Source organism: Vigna angularis, chromosome 3 (assembly GCF_016808095.1).
Source record: "Vigna angularis cultivar LongXiaoDou No.4 chromosome 3, ASM1680809v1, whole genome shotgun sequence".
Classification (NCBI taxonomy): domain Eukaryota; kingdom Viridiplantae; phylum Streptophyta; class Magnoliopsida; order Fabales; family Fabaceae; genus Vigna; species Vigna angularis.
In genome coordinates, this window is record NC_068972.1 from 40,176,410 (window position 1) to 40,195,972 (window position 19,563).

The 19,563-nt window shown below is 39.6% G+C and overlaps 1 protein-coding gene and 2 long non-coding RNA genes across 7 annotated transcripts; 2 read left to right on the plus strand and 1 right to left on the minus strand.

Moving 5' to 3' along the window:
- Nucleotides 1–1,795: 1,795 nt before the first annotated feature.
- On the minus strand, nucleotides 1,796–10,957 carry LOC128195780 (protein FAR1-RELATED SEQUENCE 5-like). Its single transcript, XM_052874438.1, has 3 exons — nucleotides 10,498–10,957; nucleotides 2,146–7,845; nucleotides 1,796–2,060 (listed from the first exon to the last, which is right to left on the minus strand). The coding sequence occupies exons 2-3, from the start codon at nucleotides 4,330–4,332 to the stop codon at nucleotides 1,908–1,910; spliced, it is 2,340 nt and encodes a 779-aa protein (XP_052730398.1). The 5' UTR covers nucleotides 4,333–7,845; nucleotides 10,498–10,957; the 3' UTR covers nucleotides 1,796–1,907.
- Nucleotides 10,958–11,102: 145 nt separating this feature from the next.
- Nucleotides 11,103–17,913, plus strand: LOC108322774 (uncharacterized). 5 transcript variants are annotated; one of them, XR_008247649.1, is made up of 8 exons: nucleotides 11,103–11,288; nucleotides 11,701–11,796; nucleotides 11,886–12,106; nucleotides 13,077–13,703; nucleotides 13,785–13,911; nucleotides 16,053–16,084; nucleotides 16,631–16,734; nucleotides 17,490–17,913. It is a non-coding gene; the product is annotated as an uncharacterized LOC108322774 (long non-coding RNA). The 5 variants fall into 5 exon arrangements; XR_008247647.1 differs by having other exon boundaries at nucleotides 11,701–12,106; nucleotides 13,790–13,911; XR_008247648.1 differs by having other exon boundaries at nucleotides 11,701–12,106; nucleotides 13,077–13,690.
- A 77-nt stretch (nucleotides 17,914–17,990) lies between these two features.
- On the plus strand, nucleotides 17,991–19,126 carry LOC128195787 (uncharacterized). The gene is made up of 2 exons (XR_008247653.1): nucleotides 17,991–18,028; nucleotides 18,216–19,126. It is a non-coding gene; the product is annotated as an uncharacterized LOC128195787 (long non-coding RNA).
- Nucleotides 19,127–19,563: the final 437 nt, after the last annotated feature.

A 19,563-nucleotide genomic window follows, 5' to 3' on the forward strand; every position in this document is an offset into this window, starting at 1 on the left:
GAGTGCTGAAAAAAGGGTCTGGTAATCGTTTACAGCACCCCTGTAAACGATTACCCGAGAGGAATTGCCAATTTGTATAGAAAGTCCAACACAGGTACTCAGTCAGGTGAACAGGGGTCACCATTGGAAAAAAAACTGACTTTTAGTTTTACAGACAACTGCAGTGTTATTAAGTGGTATTGGTTAGTGTTATTGGTGTTTTACTCACAACTGTCATGGTATTAAGTGTATCATAAATTGAACATTACATAATAAATGTCGAGAATTGAGGAACCATTTTGAAACTAAACAACTTCATTTTATTAAATACTTGAAATGATCAAAGCAGGAACTGGAGTACATAGTTCTTTAAAATGCAGTAAAGAAAGCCTAAACAAGCAATTTTAAGTCTGAGGATTGTTTCCAGAAGCACTTGGCAAGTGTTGCAGTTGTTCTTCAATGTTCCCAACGCGCGATTGCAACGCATCAAACCTTGTAGTGATGACCATGTCCATGTTTCCAAATCTTGTTTCAAGGGCATCAAATCGAGTTTCAAAGGCATCAAATCTTGTACCAACAAAGGTTTGAAGTTGTTCTATGCGGTTGATGACATTATCTAGTGTTGTAGATGAACTGCCTTGTTCATCATCTTGTCCTTGATTCTGTTGACCTTCTTGTAAGGGGGGATGGGGGGCGTTGCCTTTGGGAACCCATTCTCCTTCATCATTTTGCATATAACCAAATGATGCTACAACTTCACAACCAATTCTTTGCTTGAACTTCAGTTCTGAAATGGGATAACTTTCAGTAGGCACTTCAAAGTGTTCCATGAAGATGGTTATCAAATGTGGATACGGCAACTTTGCGTTCTCCCTTAATGCTCTTTTCATCTTATATCTAATAAGATGTCCCCAGTTAATTTGAATGGAATTGAAAAATGCCCATAGCAGCATAATATCCTCTTCGGATGCCTGACCAAATTGGTTGCACGAGGGATTAATACTCTAGTGAGAACGTAATGAAGTATCCTTGGTTGAACCTTTATTTGCCCCGCTAGTATTCTAGATTGTATGGCTGCATCATCTCTACACACTAGTTGCCTTGCAGTGACAGAATCGTATTGTTCTTTCCACTCATCTACAACTTTGCCTTCGTAACAAACACCATCAGATGGGAGATTAGTCAGTTGTTGAAAAAGATTAGGGCTCACCCTAATTTTGACACCTTTAACTTCACTTCGAATAACCCCCGTATCCGATATTGACATGTTGCTATAGAACACTCTGACTAATTGTGGGTGGTAATGTCTTCTTAAACACACAAATTCAGTCAGCTCAGCTTCGTGTAATATGTCATAGAATTGAAAATTTTTTCCTTGAAAGTATTCGTCCTCTAGATACTTACTCTCCAAAATTTCCCGATTTACGAAATGTTGGGCATATTTCTCCTGTTGCTCATCCGACGAGAAGAGATCATTGGTAGGCGTTGGAGGGGATGACGATGGTGATGGGGTTGGACTCCGCCGACGGCGACGTCCACCAACGGAAGAAGATGCCTTTTGTTTCTTCGTTCCACGATCAGCCATTGTATTTCGTTTAGGGTTTTGCACTGAGAGAAGAGAGGTTTCCGAAACGAATTTGAGGAAGGATGTGTTTTGGGCGGTTATGAACACGATTGCAAGTTATACACGTTATGCAGTGGGATAATTTGGTTTAATTAACTGAACACAGTAATCGATTACCAGAGCCTCGTAATCGATTACAATAGCCTCGTAATCGATTACTAGAGCCTCGTAATCGATTACAATAACAAATACTCGTGTGGTCATATGCATTACATACATTCATTAAAGGAATTTCATGGAAGACCAATTTAACTTTCAAAAACAGAAAAAAGTTACAAAATAAGCAGCAAACAAGTTCTATATATCAGTTGATGTTGTTATCGAAATTGTTATGTACAGCTGACAACAACGACATAAATCCAAAATGACCCATTTCGGTATCTTGTGATAGTTGGATAGTGTCCGCTTCAAATTGTTCACGGTGATCACATTCAACAACATTACTTGGTCTTTCGCCCTGAAACAACACAACTACTAAGTTAAACATAATTGATAGACTAAAAGCTATTTAATAAATATTTTGACCGTAAATAATGACTCACACATTGTTCGGTGGGTGGTGTTGAAGTGTTTGTCAATGAAGTTGACTTTCTTCTTTTGGTTTTTTTCTCAACAGTGGACTTCAACCTATTTGTGCGTGGACGTCCTTTTCGCTTAACAGTTGCAGGACTGTGTACAAGGACATCAGATGTTCCAACTGGAGTAAGTGGTATTGACGTGCATGCACCAGTATCGTATCTTAGTTGGCCTGCATCACTGATGATGTTATTTGTCATGGAAGAACTGAATCCAAATTTTGTACCCAAACAATTAAGTTCTTTTTCCAATTCAGTACTAGCTTCCTCAGACTCACATGCAACTTCAGCAATTTCATAAAAACGTTTGCACAACAGTTTGTATCTTTGCATCCGTGGTTCATTTGTCGAATTACTATACGATGCTGTTATTAGTGTGTGTCTTCTTCGAATGTTTTTGCTCCAGCGCCTCAAAATGTATTGTGAGGGAACACTGTAAACATCTTCTTGGCCAAATACCAACTGGGAATGGCGACATATAATTCCTCTAAACTCAAAGAGGTGGCAAGAGCAAGTGGTTGTCTGTGTGATGGGATCAAATTGAACTTTGTAAAATTTATCCGGTACACGATTACCCTCCCACATTCGTTCCTCTTTTACAGTGTAAGTGTTCCACAAGTCCTCCTTTAAGGTGTCTTTGATGAAACAATTCATCCTTGAACGGAATTCAGTTTGGACCTCCTCAAACTTTGCATGTGTGTATTCCACTTGAAATTGTCTCTTAATTGGTGACTGAGAACCACATGCAATAGTGGTGTTCATGGAGGAGAAGTCGGCTTCTATTTCCTTCTGCGCCTTTACCCTAAGTGCATTGTCGTATTGGACCACAAACTGTTGAAGTGTTGTTGTAGAATTGATAAATCCATCAAAAAAGGCATTCATTCCCTCACTTCTCTGAGTCGTAGACATGCCTGCCCAAAAATCTTTTTTCAAGTAACACGGGACCCATTTATGTCTCTCTTCGTACAAATTACATAGCCATTCATTTTCCTCCAATCCATGTTTTGTAAGTAGTTCCTTCCAACCATTTTCAAATTCTGTTGGACAAACACAATCATATATAAGCGCATGTAGTTCGGTTTTGATAACGGGATTATTTCTATACCCGTGCAATTTTTCAGGCAACTTCTTAAGGATGTGCCATAAACACCACCTGTGCCTCGTATGAGGAAACACTTGTTCAATAGCGTTGGCCATTGCTCTGCATTGGTCAGTAATAATACCTTGAGGAGTCTTATTACGCATGCATCTTAGCCAACATTGGAACAACCACACAAATGAGACAGTGTCTTCCGAAGACAACAATCCACAACCAAGTAAAATCGAGTGTCCATGATGGTTAACTCCAACAAAAGGCGCAAATGGCATGTCGTACTTATTTGTTAAGTAAGTGGTGTCAAAGGAAACAACATCACCGAATTCTTCACATGCAGCACGACTTCTTGCATCAGCCCAAAACACACTACAGATTTTATTCCCTTCATCCAGAGCAATGTCATAGAAGAACTCGTTATTTCTATCTTTCATTGACGAAAAGTGTCGTAGGAGTGCCTGACCATCACCATCCTTACATAAAGATCTTCTGTGTTGGCCAATGTAGTTTCGAGCGTCCCGCTCCACAAAGTCCATGTTTTCATATCCCCCCGCATCGTTCACAATGCTAAGGAAACTCTTATTTAACCTAACTCCAGCATCGTGGTTGACCTGCAACGTGTGTTTTGCATGCATGCTTAACTTTCTATTGGCTGCAAATAGTTTGGAGTTATTTGGACAAAGATCATGGTTGTGGTCCAGAACAACGGTCCTTATAAACCACTTGTCCTCCTTCTTTGCAATGGTTATCCCAGCAGGACATTGGTTAATTTGACTTGGAAGTGTTTTTACCACTGGTTTGACCGAAGACACATATTTTCCCTCCCTTGAACAAACTATTCTGAGGTAGTAGACGTTGTTGTCTTTATCTTTTTTAGAAGTTCTAGTCCGCACGGCAAACCCACGTCTAATGGCGTAGTTTGTGTAAAAAGTTTTTGCTTCAACCATTGAGTCAAAACACATATGCACTGTTGGGTCAATCTCCATTAAACTTTCATTGGGCTCATCAACATTGTCATTATAGTCATTCCCTTGATCCCCATCCATTGTGTGCGTTGACATTAAACCCACCTTTAGAGATAAAGCAAATTATATTCACTCATCACACTTACCACTATGACCACTGGCAACTACAAAAATAATGAAAATAAAATATTTTCGAAGAACTTATTAAAACGTACCCTGGTGAAAAATGGTGTGCCCTTTAATGAAGCTCAGTGGTTCTAACCAACCTCATCTTCTACATTTAAGTCCACCATAAATGATCCTTATGTGCTTCTCACCAACCCTCCGAACTTCGTTTTGGCCCTTCTCTTTAATGAACACCCGGGTAAGTTGTTTGGAAGTGCTTGGTCAATGGAAATAAGTGTGAACGTTGGATTCTAACGTTGGTTGTTGACGCAGCTGTGTATTCTCGCCAAAGGTCATATTTTTGCCTTGTCATACACGTATTTGGTTATCCTGTGAAAGCATGCATTGATGGTTGTCAGCATAAAGTTTCTCTCTCCTAACCCCCAATCAATGCTTTTCACTTTTAAAGGCTACCCATCAAATCAGACTATCTCCCCACAATTAATGTAACTTGATTTGAATAAGTTAAGTTAATGGAAATAGATATAATATTAATATTTTTTTGGTTACATTGATTTCATATAATTTCATCCTTCACGTACTTGTATTTCAATTTCGGGGAGAAACCAATTCTGTAGGCTTGAATCAGGTGACAGTAACCCGTTTACCATTGTTTGGTTGTGAGTGACTTCTTTAATCATCCTACTGATGTATCGTCCTTAACCTACAATTTTTATGTGGACAGGAAATTTCTGCATAATCATGGATGCATGGGAAGACCTTGTTTATGATGATGATGTCCTTGAATCGTTTTTGAAAAAATGCGATGCTTCCGCAACGCTTATTCCTGGTCCTGCAGGTAACATCCAAGCAGCTTTCATGAATAGAACGGGAACAGAACAACCGAAATCGACACAAGAATTTGCTCGTGATGTTGCTTACGCAACCTATGAACGAGATTTCAACTCCAATGCTTGGAAATGGGCACAGATGTTTATTGAACACCACGGTACATTGAATCTCATACACGCTTCCAAGAACATTATTACCTTTAATACTTGTAATTTGTTTTAATATTTTGTTATCATAGGTCTCGTAAAGGATGGAAAATTCGAGAACGTTAACTCCCTCCAAGAGGCAAAATCAGCTGAGGTCCTTCCATTGGTGGTTTGCATATTGAAAGAGTGCAAGCCCAATGGGTTGGGAGATATGCAGTTGACTCTTAAGGACCCAACTGCCACGATGAAGGCTTCCTTGCACAAGAAAGCTCTTGAAGATCCTGAAATTGCAGAAAATATCGCAGTTGGTTCCGTTATCATACTCAATCTTGTAAGGCATCAAATTTGTACTTAACTACCATAATTATTTTATTGGTATTTAAGTGTTCTTCTTCTTACAAATTCCGTTTGTACTTTTAGGTCCACCCCTTCACTGCATTTAGGCAAAACCACTACCTCAATATTACGCATCGCTCTATAGTGAAGGTATTTCCAGCTGAAGTTTCTCCTCCTACAATTGACCTTGTTAAGGAGACACCAAAACCTGTCATTCGACTTCCTATGTGGGCAGAGAAGGAACTCAATGTGGATGACATCCTCCGCAAATTTGTCCGTCCATCTGACCAACCATCAACGTCCAATCAAGCAGACAACAAATAGTGGGTTTAGGATAACTGTAATTTTATATGAACACCATTATAAGTATTTCATGGATAACTGTAATATTTGAAACGTACAATGTATCATTTTGTTGTGTATGTTGTGTAACTGAATCTCTATTAATGGTGTGTTATAATGAATTTATTTATGTCATACAAAATGGTGCCTAAAAGTCAGTTTTTTTTCCAATGGTGACCCCTGTTCACCTGACTGAGTACCTGTGTTATACTTTATGTACAAATTGGCTTTTTCTCTCGGGTAATCGTTTACAGGGGTGCTGTAAACGATTACCAGACCCTTTTTTGAACACTCTCAATCATTCCCTGCACAGCTTGCTCCTCCAACTCATGAGGGGTCTCCCCACCCTCCTTGGACTCACATCACATCACCAGCCACCCTCTCCCACCACTAGAACACCTGCACAAGCCTCACACAGGTGTAGAAGTGCCTAAAAGTCACTTTTGTTTCCAATGGTGACCCCTGTTCATCTGACTGAGTACCTGTGTTGGACTTTCTGTACAAATTTGCAATTCCTCTTGGGTAATCGTTTACAGGGGTTCTGTAAACGATTACCAGAGCCTTTTTTCAGCACTCTCACTCATTCCTTGCACAGCTGGCTCCTCCAACACATGAGGGGTCACCCCACACTCCTTGGCCTCACATCACATCACCAGCCACCCTCTCCCACCACTGGAACACCTGCACCAGCCTCACACAGGTGCAGAAGTGCCTAAAAGTCACTTTTGTTTCCAATGGTGACCCCTGTTCATCTGACTGAGTACCTGTGTTGGACTTTCTGTACAAATTGGCATTTTCTCTCGGGTAATCGTTTACAGGGGTCCTGTAAACGATTACCAGACCCTTTTTTCAGCACTCTGAGTCATTCCCTGCACAGGTTGCTCCTCTAACTCATGAGGGACCTCCCCACCCTCCTTGGACTCACATCACATCACCAGCCACCCTCTCCCACCACTGGAACACCTGCACCAGCCTCAGACAGGCGCAGAAGTGCCTAAAAGTCACTTTTTTTTACAATGGTGACCCCTGTTCACCTGACTGAGTACCTGTGTTGGACTTTCTGTACAAATTCCCATTTTCTCTCGGGTAATCGTTTACAGGGGTGCTGTAAACGATTACCAGACCCTTTTTTCAGCACTCTCACTCATTCCCTGCACAGGTTGGTCCTCCAACTCATGAGGGGCCTCCCCACCCTCCTTGGACTCACATCACATCACCAGCCACCCTCTCCCACCACTGGAACACCTGCACCAGCCTCAGACAGGTGCAGAAGTGCCTAAAAGTCAGTTTTTTTTCCAATGGTGACCCCTGTTCATCTGACTGAGTACCTGTGTTGGACTTTCTGTACAAATTGGCAATTCCTCTCGGGTAATCGTTTACAGGAGTGCTGTAAACGATTACCAGACCCTTTTTTCAGCACTCTCACTCATTCCTTGCACAGCTTGCTCCTCCAACTGATGAGGGGTCACCCCACACTCCTTGGCCTCACATCACATCACCAGCCACCCTCTCCCACCACTGGAACACCTGCACCACCCTCAGACAGGTGCAGAAGTGCCTAAAAGTCAATTTTGTTCCCAATGGTGACCCCTGTTCACCTGACTGAGTACCTGTGTTGGACTTTCTGTACAAATTCCCATTTCCTCTCGGGTAATCATTTACAGGGGTGCTGTAAACGATTACCAGACCCTTTTTTCAGCACTCTCACTCATTCCTTGCACAGCTTTCTCCCCCAACTCATGAGGGGTCACCCCACACTCCTTGGACTCACATCACATCACATGTTACTCAAAATGACCACTCAAACACCAACATCTTACAAACAAGCCTGCAACTTAGGAGACAAAAAAAATTACGACATTCTGAAATCGACAAACCCACAACTCATAATAACAATGGTATTGAATAGATAAAATATGAGACCAATTCAAACCAAAACTCAAATTATATTTCATTGAACCAAATTGGATACATTAAACATTGTTTACTTAATCTATTTACAATGATTACAATTTTCATTACTTTCCAAATAACATTTTCAATCAACTAAATACACAGATCACTCATTTTTTATTCTAAGCACTACGGTCCCGGTGTATGGAGTCCTAAGTGCTCTTCCCTTGTAACGCCTTCGTGATCCAACCCTAACATACGTCTTCAAAGGTTGTTCATTTCCGTCAATGTCAGTAGGGGATACAAAACCAGTGTTCACAGATGGTTCTGTCGCAACCGGGATCGCGACGGGACGACGATCCGAAAAAGAAACGGCTTTTGAAAAGAGATTTTGGAGTCGCCACCATAGTTTATTATGGAAAACTACGGAAAAACCATAAAACGATAAAGCACGGTCCACGAAAACCAAAGATTGGGTTCGGGAGTCGGTTACGTGTGGGGAAGGTGTTAGCACCCCACAACGCCTGCCCTAAGGCAGTACCTTTAACTAAATGCACGAATATGATGTGGTTTTCAAAATGTTTGATTATCCCCTAAAATAAAATTCTAAATAAACAAAACATATTTTTTTTAGTTTTTTGGGCCCGGCAAGGATTGACCTTGCTCCTACGTATTCTCATTCAAAATGAGAAATCAGGGTTACGTAGTTCTTTTTGAAATTGTTTGAAAAGTTTGTTTAAAGAATTGTTTGAGAATTTTGTTTGGAAATGATTTTGGATTTTTGGGAAGTGAACCTGACAAGGACTGGCCTTGGTCCTACGTATCTCCATTTTTGATGGAGAATCAAGGATCACGTAGTTCTAGGGAGCAAGACTGTTTGTTGTTTGACAGTATTAATATTTATAGTTTTTGTAGATTTTATATTTTTTTGGTATTTTTATTTAAGAAAGAGAAAATGTTTTAGCACAAGGACGATGCGAGCGATCACACGTGTGCTTAACCTTTAAAACATATTTTTGTAATTTATTTGAGAAATGAGGAAGAAAAGGTTTTAGCACAAGGACGATGCGTGCGATCACACATGTGCCTAAACCTTCAAAACATATTTAAGAAAGAGGAAAGGTTTTTAGCACAAGGACGATGCGAGCGATCACACGTGTGCTTAACCTTTAAAACATATTTTTTGTAATTTTTATTTAAGAAAGAGGAAAGGTTTTTAGCACAAGGACGATGCGAGCGATCACACGTGTACTTAACCTTTAAAACATATTTTTGTAATTTTCATTCAAGAAAGAGGAAAGGTTTTTAGCACAAGGACGATGCGAGCGATCACACGTATGCTTAACCTTTAAAACATATTGTTTTGACTAGATGCAGTATAATTTCGAAATCAGGCTTGACTGTTTCGTTTCCGGCACTGACCTTGTTTTACTGTTTGGCTCACATCTTTTTCCACAGAGCTCTAAATGCAATGAAACTTTTTGGGTTGGATTCTAGACTCAAAGGGCTTTCATTTGAATACTCACACATAATTTTTGGACCTCTGGACTAGATGCAGTAAAATTTCGAAATCAGGCTTGACTGTTTCGTTTCTGGCACTGACCTTGGTTTACTGTTTGGCTCATATCTTTTTCCACAGAGCTCTAAATGCAATGAAACTTTTTGGGTTGGATTCTAGACTCAAAGGGCTTTCATTTGAATATTCACACATAATTTTTGGACCTCTGGACTAGATGCAGTAAAATTTCGAAATCAGGCTTGACTGTTTCGTTTCTGGCACTGACCTTGGTTTACTGTTTGGCTCATATCTTTTTCCACAGAGCTCTAAATGCAATGAAATTTTTTGGGTTGGATTCCAGACTCAAAGGTCTTTCATTTGAATACTCACACATAATTTTTGGACCTCTGGACTAGATGCAGTAAAATTTCGAAGAGATGAGTGGGGAAAGGATTTTAGTGTTTGGTCATGATTATGGTAATCAATTTTGCGGGTGAAATATGTTGGCACTGGTTTGCTGAAGGGGTATAAGAAATACGGAGAATACAGAATAGGAAAGAGATTGAAAGTAATTGGGTTTCATATGAGCAAGAGTCCAGATCTATGGATTTGGTTTTGGAAGAATGAAGAGATTGAAAGGAAAAGGAAAATTTCCCTCTACTTTGGAACGTCCTCCCCTTTTGGAAAAAACACCCCCTGGTTGCTTGGTGTCCCACTTCTTTTAAAGCCAACGTCCCCACTTCTTGTGCTTCCTCTACGGCGCAGAAAAATTTAAACCAAAACACGGGCCCTCCACTCTCTTCATTTCAGTAGAATGAGTGCACTTTTAAAAGAGACAAAAACAATATTCTCCACCAAAATAATGGGGCGGCTGGTGCAGTGAGATTAGATGGTGAAGTATGGAAGCAATGAGAGCTATTGATGACGGGATGGGGTGATGAAGGAAAACGTATATTTTCCATTCATAATGATATTAACATTTAAACAGACTTCCGCCCAAAGGTGGAATAACTATAGCATGCATTTAGTCAACATCATACACAGAATATCATATACATGCAATCTTAAGGTTCAAATTTAGTGGCCTACCTCTTGAAGCTATCTTTTATTTTCCCTTTCTGTTTCAGCTTCAGCAACCCCTGGTCCAGTAGCCTCTTGTTTTCATTTCCGCTTCTATTTACTCTCTTCGTTTCACCTCTGTGATCCAGCAACTTCACTTCCAGTCTTCCTTGCTTCAGTCTCGTCCACCCTTTTCAAAAACTCCTCTCCTCCTTGTTTTTTTTCTTTCCTCTTCTAGATCCGTTTTCTATTGCCAACCTCCTGTCCCCCTCAGTCTCAGCTGATTCCTTTTTTTTTTTTGTAAGGTCCCCCCCTTTGGTTGGTGAGAATCCAGAGTCTTGTAGTGGTGTAAAGGGACTTTACAGAGTTGCAAGATGGGCAGCCATGCAAGAGGGATACCACCCTTCGTGGTTTACAACCCAAAAGCCAAGGTCAAGCCAAAAATAATTAAATCCCTTTTGAGAAAAAGCCAACGCCTCCCTGCTTCCTAGGCGTTCCACATTCTCTTGTTTTGTCTTCTTTTATTATTTTTACAAAAATGATTCTTTGACACGGCTAAAGAAATTGACACTCATTTGACACGGGTGGGGCCCAATTTTTCTGAATGTCATTAAGGGCAAAGTTGTCATTTGCGGTGTGTAAAAAGTTTATTGAAAGTTTTCGTTCCTTTCACAGTCGACCCTTTCATCTTGGAAGAGGAAGTCTAGGGTTAGGGTTGAGAGAGAGCGAGAAAGAAAAAAAAAGGAGAACTCGATGGATGCCACAGGCTGGACGTGATCGGTGATCAGAAGAGTTGGAACCGGCGAAGTGCGAAGCATCAGGTTTGTCCCCTTTCTATTCCTTTCTTGTTTTGTCATCATTTCTCTATCTTTCATTTTCTTTTTGATTCATTTTCGAAAACCCTAGAGTAAAGGGGCAAGGGCGTGAGATAGAGAGTTTTTTTTTTGATTCAGTTTCGAAAACACCAAATGCTCTACTACAGGCACATTCCTCCAATTCGCCCTTGATTCCTCTCTGCATCATATCCTCCAATTTGCTTATGTTGGCAGTTTCATTTTGTGTATGACAGCACCCATTTCTTCTCTTCATCTTTATGTTGATATGGGTGAAGGGTTTTCACTCGCATCTACACACTCCATTTTTTATTTTCATAATGTTTTATTATTTTCTGTGGAATGTGACATTTGAAAGCTTTACTATCTTTGTGCTTATATTCTGTGTAAAACCTTGCAGTTGTTGAATGAAGGGGATGGGGCATTCTATGGACCAAAGATAGACATCAGTGTATCTGATGCATTAAGTAAGAAATTTCAGTGTGCAACTTTGCAGGTTTGCCACGCTCAGATAGATTTGTGTTCACATGATTTAGTTTTGGATAACTTGTCATGTAATAGCTAGGTGAATGTGGTTACTAGCAGCTTAACTTCCAGCTTCCTGATCGTTTGAGGTTGGAATTCTCTGCTGAGGATGAAGCCAAAATTGAGAGACCTGTAATGATACATAGAGTAATTCTAGGATCTGTTGAACACATGTTTGTCATACTTTTAGAGCACTACAAGGGTAAATGGCCTTTCTGGCTCAGTCCTCTTCAAGCAATTGTATGTCCTGTGTCTGGAAAATCATTATCTTATGCACTACAGTTAAGCAACTCTGAATTTTATGCTTTATTCTTTGATATATTTGCTTATACCTATCAAATGATACAAATGTTGTACTGACATATCTTGTGGCAGCACCTGTATTTTTTTCATGCCTATAAATTAACTGTCTAGTACTCTCATAATTGGCTTTTCCTTGTTTATTTCTGAGCTTTTCTGTATCATGTTGAAACCGTTGAAGCAGTTTGATTTTGTTACTAAATTTTGTTCAGTCCATCTCATACATTTTTAAATAAACTTCCAGCTGTAATCTGATCACAAAGTTCGAGCAATCTCCTTGAATAGTTGAATATCTTAGAGTGTGTTTGGTTTTTCAGAATTCTTTCTATTTTTACAAAACGATCATTAAAATTCCACCTTGTACAATATTTTGGAAATAGGAAACAGGGAAATATATCATATTTGTAATCATTAGCAAAGGCATGAATCATTTCTTAAATCAAACAGGCTATTGACTTTTTATTATCTGTTTGTAATTTGTTAGGATACTTGTACTGCTATATATATCTTTCTACTTTTACAAAAGGCTCATTAAAATTCCACCTTGTACAATATTTTGGAAATAGGAAATAGGGAAAAATATCATATTTGTAATTACTAGATTTTGTACCTTGTACGATACCAAAGTGTATGTATTATTCTATTGTAATATTTTAAAAGCTGTTACTTGTAATGAATTTTATTCAAGTTGTTATATATTTGGAACCTTAAGTAGAGTATTCTAATTCATTTAAATGCAACTAAACTAGTTTAGTCTCCGAAATGACTTGGTATCAGTTTTATAACTTATTATATCAAACAACTTTAATAGTCGTTTTGTGTCTTCTAATATTTGGGGATTTTATTTTTTATGAAAAATTTTGTATACTAAATGTTTAGTAAATCTGTAATTGAAAGTTGTTTCTTGATTGAAGAGAAATGTCTTTAAATTGAAGTTGTGACATTTTGCAGGTACGAGAAGCACAATTAGCTCAGTACAAGTACATGTTGGTTGTTGTCAGGCCTCGAAAAACGTGGCGTCCACGTGGCAGCAGGAGAGCACGCCACCTCAGCAGTACACATGGCCGACAAACAGTGCCCGACACCCTCTGCTGAACGCCAGCTGTCGCACGCCCAACTGAGTCAGCGCATAGTGGGAACGTGCGTCCGGTGTAGTGGATTACACGTGTCTCCCTGAGAGTGGACGTCCGGCATCTACAGTCAGAGAAAACGTGCGTCCGCGATGGTGGAAGGCGCGTGGCAACAGTGCAGTGGTCGACCGTCCGGCGTGGGTTGTCAGAGGCGTAGTGGAGTGCTCAGGCAGAGTGCAGACGTGCGTTGGCGGAATGGGGTGCGCTGGTGGTGTGCGAACGTGCGCTGACAAGTGGAAATTCTGAACTTATTCCCCACTTCCCCTGCACGCACCTCTCTTCTGCATTTCTGAGAAACCTAATTTCTCTCCTCCTTCTCTCTACACTCTCTGCACCCTTATCTCTCTAAGGAACCACCACTGCACCTCCTCCAATTCTGGTTCCGGCAACGTGGAAGGACGCTCGGCGACAAGAGCTTCCAGAGGAGAACGTTCGGTTAGTGAATCTCGTAAGTCTTTTCTTCCTCTCTGAACGTTCGTTTTCTTTGCATGCAAACTAAATTCTGAGTTGTGCGTTCGTCTTTTCCTAGAGAAGCGTGATTCTGAGTTTGGCGTTGGGGTTCGTTCGCTCGTACAGTGGATTAACGAGCGCTGGTTAGTGGAATTTGAGTGGAGAAGCGTCTGTGTGTGCGTCAGTGAACGTTCGTCCATTTCCGGGTAAGGGAAGCTTACTGAGTTTAACTGTTTTTGATGTATGCTATGTGAACGTTCGTTGTTTGGCTGTATGAAAGAAATGCATGATGTATGAAATGATGGTATGAACGTTCGTTATTTTACTGTATGATGTTTCTAAGGTGACTTGCATGAACGTTCGTTAATTTGATTATATGAAGCTGTTATGCTTGATTTATGTTGAACGTTCGTTTTTATGGAATGAGAATGATATATGACTGAGTTACATATTATGCATGAGATGTTGGATAAAATGAAATATATGAAATTGAGAGTTTGGGTTTATATGAACGAATGAGATGATTTGATTTTATGAGAAATGAACCTTCCATGAGATGTTGTGCGTTCGTTCTGAACGGTCATTGACCGTTCGGTTCTGTTGGCAAAAAAAAAAAAATCACTGAAATGGGATTCTGTCATCTGGGTAGAATCCTGGTCGAGAACGAACGTCCTCACTGTTTAAGCGTTCGGTTTTTCACTGTTGAATCCTGTACGTTTGATGAACTTCTTTCTTTCTGTGTACTTGTATGAATATGTAACAGTGAACTTTTCCCCGTTCGTATTACTGCTCCAAACTTCCCTTAGTTTATTTTTCAAGATTTTCAATCTGAGTTATTGAACGTTCGGTCTTACATCAGACGTTCGCTCAGAATAGCGTTCGGTCTTACACCGGACGATCGTACTGGAAGGCGTTCGGTCTTACACTGAACGTACGCTCAAAGTGGCGTTCGGTCTCATACCGAACGTTCGTCCTAATAGTGCTCGGTCTCCAACTGAGCGTTCGTTCAAATAGTGCTCGGCCTCGAGCGTTCGTCCAAATAGTGCTCGGCCTCGAGCATTCGTCCTAATAGTGCTCGGTCTCCAACTGAGCGTTCGTCAAAATAGTGTTCGGCCTCGAGCGTTCGTCCAAATAGTGCTCGGCCTCGAGCATTCGTCCTAATAGTGCTCGGTATCATTTTGAGCGCTCGTTCTTTTTCCCACTAAATAGCGTTCGTCCAATGAACAGTAGATTATGTATTCCCGTACGTTATTGAAATTCTGCCGTTCGTACTTTGATTTGAACGAGCGTCTTTTGGTCTCACTGACAGCGTTCGTCCTCGGTCTTATTGAGAACAGAACGTTCGGTTTTGATGATTTCCCTATCAAGATGAAAATGATTATGGATTGGTGAATAGTGAATGGTGAATAATATTTGAGATGAAATGAAAGTTATGGATATTGAATGAGCGTTCCCGGTAGGAACGACTCTTGGAAAATTATTGGAAATTGTTAAGTATGACTGTGGGAAGTTAATGTTGGCTGTTCAATCCTGATGTTCCGTGAGTGCTCGTTCTCAAGTAGAGAACGCACGTCATGTGTGGGAACGGCAGGAGGTCGTCGTCCTTAGAGGTACTTTGGACGAGCGTACTAACCTCGGGTGGCAGCTGATGAGGATGCCAGTTACCACACCACTCGGGTGCGCGAACGCCTGTAACTACGCAGATTTCATACAGTCCGGACAGTCAGTCGTGTTGAGTTTTATTTTGTACGTGCGTTAAATTATGTGATGTATGATGAATGCGTATGTTGCTATGTATGTGTGGAATAAACTGTTGACTGGAACTTATATGTTGATGCATGAGTTAAATTACGTAAGCTTACCCTTTCGTTTTCCTTGTGTTGTCCTTTGTCCTTGTACGTTCGTCTTGTCATTGCGATGATCATCCGTGTGGATGTGAGCAGAGGGAGACGAGTGTTTGGAAGAGGCGCTGAACGAAGAGAACCTGGTTGATGTTGAAGTGAAGACCGAGCAGTGAGACGCTCGACTAGTTAGTTGTTGAAATGAGTGGTCGTTCGACCATCTCTAGTTTTCATTTAATTTGATTTCGGCCGTTCGGTAATTGTTTCTGTAAACCGTTCGGCCAGGTTTCTTGTACGTTCGACTTCTTATTGTAATGTGTGACGTGCGGCTTTTGCACATTCGTCCGTTTTGTTGGTTCTGTACTCAAGGACGTTCGTCCTTGCGCGTTCGTTCGTTTAAAAGTTTTAATTTTTCTTTTTTTTTTTTAGTGGAAAAACTGTTTGAATTATTATTATATGTGATTTTCTAAATTTATAGTTATGACTGTATTTTTGGGATGTCACAGTTGTCGGAGAGGAGGAAGCAAATACTGGACAGGTTCTTCATTTTTCCCTTATCATAAATAATCCTTTTCTTTTTCTCTGTTGACATGTCGTCATGCATTTCATATTTATTTGACCTAGGGTTGCTAACAACTGTAAACACAGTTATTAATGAATTTCTCACACTTGGATAATTATGTTTGGATTAATTAGAAGTGTATAAAATGAAGAAGTATCTTCACTTTTATGTCTTAAGTATATACAATAAATATTCTCTTGGTAAATGGTTTATATTTGTGAATTTTGCCCTTCCATTTGTGAATAACAACTTAGGAATTGAAATTTGAAAAAGGGGAGAAACACTCTTAAGAATTCAAGAGCGTCATATCAAGGGAGAATATTAAGTTGGATACTGGAGTGGCTTTAGTGTTAATAGAATGTGCGTATAGATTTTTGTGGGTGGTGAAATTGAAGAGGGTTGAAAGTATTGGAAGTATCATGTGGGTGTTAATGTTTTAATTTGTGGATTGGAAATTGGAAGTATATATGCTGTGTTGTTTTAATTGATTCTGGTTACATGTGTTGTGATTCTTTTTAACAGGTTGTATGGCCATCTGAAGTTGTCGTGGTAGATTTACTCTGCTTTCATAAAGTAGGAACAACTAAACAAGATCGGTGGTGAGTGAGAGGCATTGAGAGAAGAAGGTTTGGGGAATGCTCCAAATTTTTTTTCCTTTTATATTTTAAACCCCTTCTACATCTTTTTTTATTGATTATTCACTCTGATGTTTGCACAGTTTTCCCTTATAGTTTTTTATGGTACTCCTCATTGTGATTGAAACTAAGGCAGGCTGGGATTGGCCACAAATAAAGTGTCTTTTCTTCACAAATGAACAATGAAATGTTGTAAAAGGACCTTCAATCAAAACATTCATAAAAGCTGCATTTAGTCTAGGATATCAAATTGGCTTCCCTTAGTTTGAATTTCATCGTACAAATACATACATTCTCTACATAATTTTTTGTAATATTCCTGACAAATCCTCCATACAAATTGCTGCATAAGTTAAATAATACGATCCAAGGGAGACCAATATCATATCATTTAAAAGGGGTGTTTCTGTTGGTGTTTCAAATCCCCTGGGCACTTTTTTAAGAGAGCTTATGAAAATAATAAAAAAGATATTCCCATATGGGCACTTAGTGTTGGAAAATATAATTAACCTTCCTTTTCATAACCGTACCTATCTGTTTAGGCTAAGGACGGTAGGAAATTGAAATACCATAAGTGAGTAAAGCTGCTTTATCCTAAGATTCTGAACCAATCAGATTAAGTGTTTATATAGCTATAATGTGAACATTCAGTGTAATTATATATGGTTTTTGAATGTGATTTTGTTGTGAGAGATGTGTCTATATATGTGTTCCATCTAAATATGTTATGGCTGATATTGTTGCAGAAAATGAAGTTTTGGTTGCTATCATTGTTGACCAAGAGGCGACCATTGCTAAGCTTGAGAAAATGGTTGAGAAGCTACAAATGTTTGTTGCTAAGAAGAGGCAAGGGGTTGCTCATGTTGGGAACTCACATTCAAATAAAGATTATGACATGGTAGTTGATGATTTTGGGACCAATAATTCACAGGAAGATTATGAGCTAGTAGTTTCATCTGTTCTGGTTTCAAATTCTAAGAAAGAAATAGAGATGGAAGGTGATGATGTTGAGAAGTCCAATTCTAAGAAGAATTTTGAAAGTACATTGTAAATTGTAAATTTGAATGATGTTAACTGTTGTATTTTTTTATGAAGGTTGAATATATGATTCATTTGTAATTGTTATTCAGTTGTTCATTTTTCAGGTTCAATGAATTTGATTTGGGAATACATTATTTTTTATCTTCTTTTTGCTCATAATGCCAATTCAATTAACCATGTGCTTCGTTACAGATAAACAAAAGTTTTTAAGTCAATGCAGTTAAACATTTGATTTTTTCCTGCAGTAAGTGGTTTTTTCATTCAACATTGATAATGCTATAATTTACCATATTTTAAGCATCATTTTAGTAGCAAAATGAACCCCTATCTAACTTATAACTTGTTAAATCCTCTTCTTTTGTCTTGTTTTCTATTTAATTGTGTTTTTGGCTACTTTGATGAACTTTGATCAATAATCCCTTGTTTTGTAGCTAAAAATGAGCTTGGAAGACTCTCCAACAAATTATAGAGAAGAACCAACCAAGGCATGCAGAAACGCTCGCACAAGCAGGACGTTCGTCCAAGATTCAGGACGCTCGTCGCCAGAAAAGGACGCTCGTCCAAAGTGGAAGCACGAGCGGACGCTCGTCCAGAAGGAAGAAATGGGCGCTCGTTCAAGCCAAGCAGATGAGGACGTTCGTCCAGGAAGCACAAGCGGACGCTCGTCCTGGAAGCAGAAGAGGACGTTCGTCCAGGACGCTTAGAGAGGACGCTCGTCCAGGACGTTTAGAGGGGACGCTCGTCCAGAAAAGAGAAAAGAGGACGCTCGTCCAGGAGCTCATAGAGGACGTTCGTCCAGAGAGTTAAGAGGACGCTCGTCCAACGAAGACGTCCAGCGAGACACGCAGTGGACGCTCGTCCAGAAGGCAGAAGAGCGGACGCTCGTTCAGCCAGGCAGAAGTGGACGCTCGTCCAGCCAGGCAGAAGAGGACGGTCGTCCTAAGATGCGCAGTGGACGTTCGTCCAGCGAAGAGAGCAGTGGACGTTCGTCCAGCGAGAGAAGAGGCGCTCGGTGAACGCTCGGCAGCGAGAAGTGACGCTCGTCAAGGACGGTCGTCTACTTTCAGGACGCTCGTCCACTTCAGTGGACGTTCGTCCACTTTCAGCTTCCAGAGAGTTTCACGCCCGGGCGTGAGAAATGGGGCGCCCGGGCGTGACTTTCCAGTGGTTATTTATGAAAGAGGTTTTGTACACAAATAGAAGTGGTTTAATTCAATATAAATCATGACATTTCTTAAGTGCAGTAAGTAGTTATCTACTAAGTCTTATATGGTTATTTCAGAAAGAGATTCTGTACAACAATAAAAGTTGTTTAATACAATATCAATAATTATTTTTCTTATGTTCAGTAAGTGATTATCTACTAAGTCCTATGTTTGAAAGCATATCTAAGATTAGTAACAATAGTTAGAGATAACAAGCTTAAATATTTCAATATTTCTTGAGGTCATGGAATGAAAAGTGGTGTAAACAAATGAAACAGTTAATATTTATTTTGGAGCAATATTTTATTGGGTTGAAGGAAAAATAGATAGATGGTATGAAAAGCAATATATGTTCTCTTATTTTATTTAAAACAAGTTCAAAGTAAACAGAGAAAGTTACGTTTACAAATTCTAATTCTTAATGGTACCTTTTTATTTAAATTTTTGTATACTCTTTAAATCCAAATTTCAAATATTTTAAATTTCTTAATTTGTGGATAAATTCTGTATCTAGACCTTTATTATAACCACGTTATATTATTTTTATTGTCCCGTCAAGTTTCTGTAAAAGTGG